This window comes from Phaethon lepturus, unplaced genomic scaffold, assembly GCF_000687285.1.
Source record: "Phaethon lepturus isolate BGI_N335 unplaced genomic scaffold, ASM68728v1 scaffold31010, whole genome shotgun sequence".
Classification (NCBI taxonomy): domain Eukaryota; kingdom Metazoa; phylum Chordata; class Aves; order Phaethontiformes; family Phaethontidae; genus Phaethon; species Phaethon lepturus.
This window is the reverse complement of record NW_010514554.1, coordinates 1-620: the sequence shown is the minus strand read 5'-3', so window position 1 is coordinate 620 and position 620 is coordinate 1. Positions and strand designations below refer to the sequence as shown.

The following is a 620-nucleotide window of genomic DNA, read 5'->3' as shown; positions in this document are numbered from 1 at the left end:
AGACAAAGCCGCCGGCAGACTTCAGCACCTGGGCGACCATGTCGTCGATGAGCCGGTGCTCGTACCAGATCTTCAGCTTGTCAAACTCCGTCTTGTAGTGCCTGGGAGCCCAAGGCGGGCGTCAGCCATGCCTGGCCCTGCCCAGCCCAGGGGGCAGCCAGCCCCCCCAGCACAGCTCCCCCTCCCAGCAGCCCGAGCTCCTCCAAGCTCGTACTTATCGAAGATCTCCTGGAAGATGTCTTTGAAGCGCCCATCATAGGCCTTGAGGATGGTGTTCTTGGTGCTCATGTAGAGAGGCCACTTCTTCTGGATGGCGTACTGGAAGCAGCTGTGAGCGAAGCCCGAGATGGACTGCAAGGGAAGCGCACAGACCCCTGTGGGACCCCCGTCCTGCCAGCCTGGCCATGTCCACTGCGGATAGCAGGGCATGCCGCCCCATGGGGACTCCTCCTGCTGCCCCTGGCCCACCCATTACCTCGTCCGTGTTGTACATGCCCATGCCCACGCCGCCACCAGGGAAGTTGTACACCTCCCACTCCTTCACCCCGCTGCCGTCCTTCGGCGTGAAGACCATCTTGAACGTCCCAGACTTGCCCACCACGAAGTCAGTGGCTTTGTAC

General features: G+C 62.1%; 1 protein-coding gene across 1 annotated transcript; it reads right to left on the bottom strand.

Annotated features, from left to right (window-relative positions):
- Positions 1-4: 4 nt before the first annotated feature.
- Positions 5-616, bottom strand: LOC104625628 (isocitrate dehydrogenase [NADP], mitochondrial-like; the record flags this gene model as incomplete). The annotated part of the gene is made up of 3 exons (XM_010293305.1): positions 5-101; positions 215-351; positions 476-616. Coding segments are annotated over 3 exons (375 nt in total), but the record flags the coding sequence as incomplete, so codon positions are not given.
- Between the last annotated feature and the right edge of the window lie 4 nt (positions 617-620).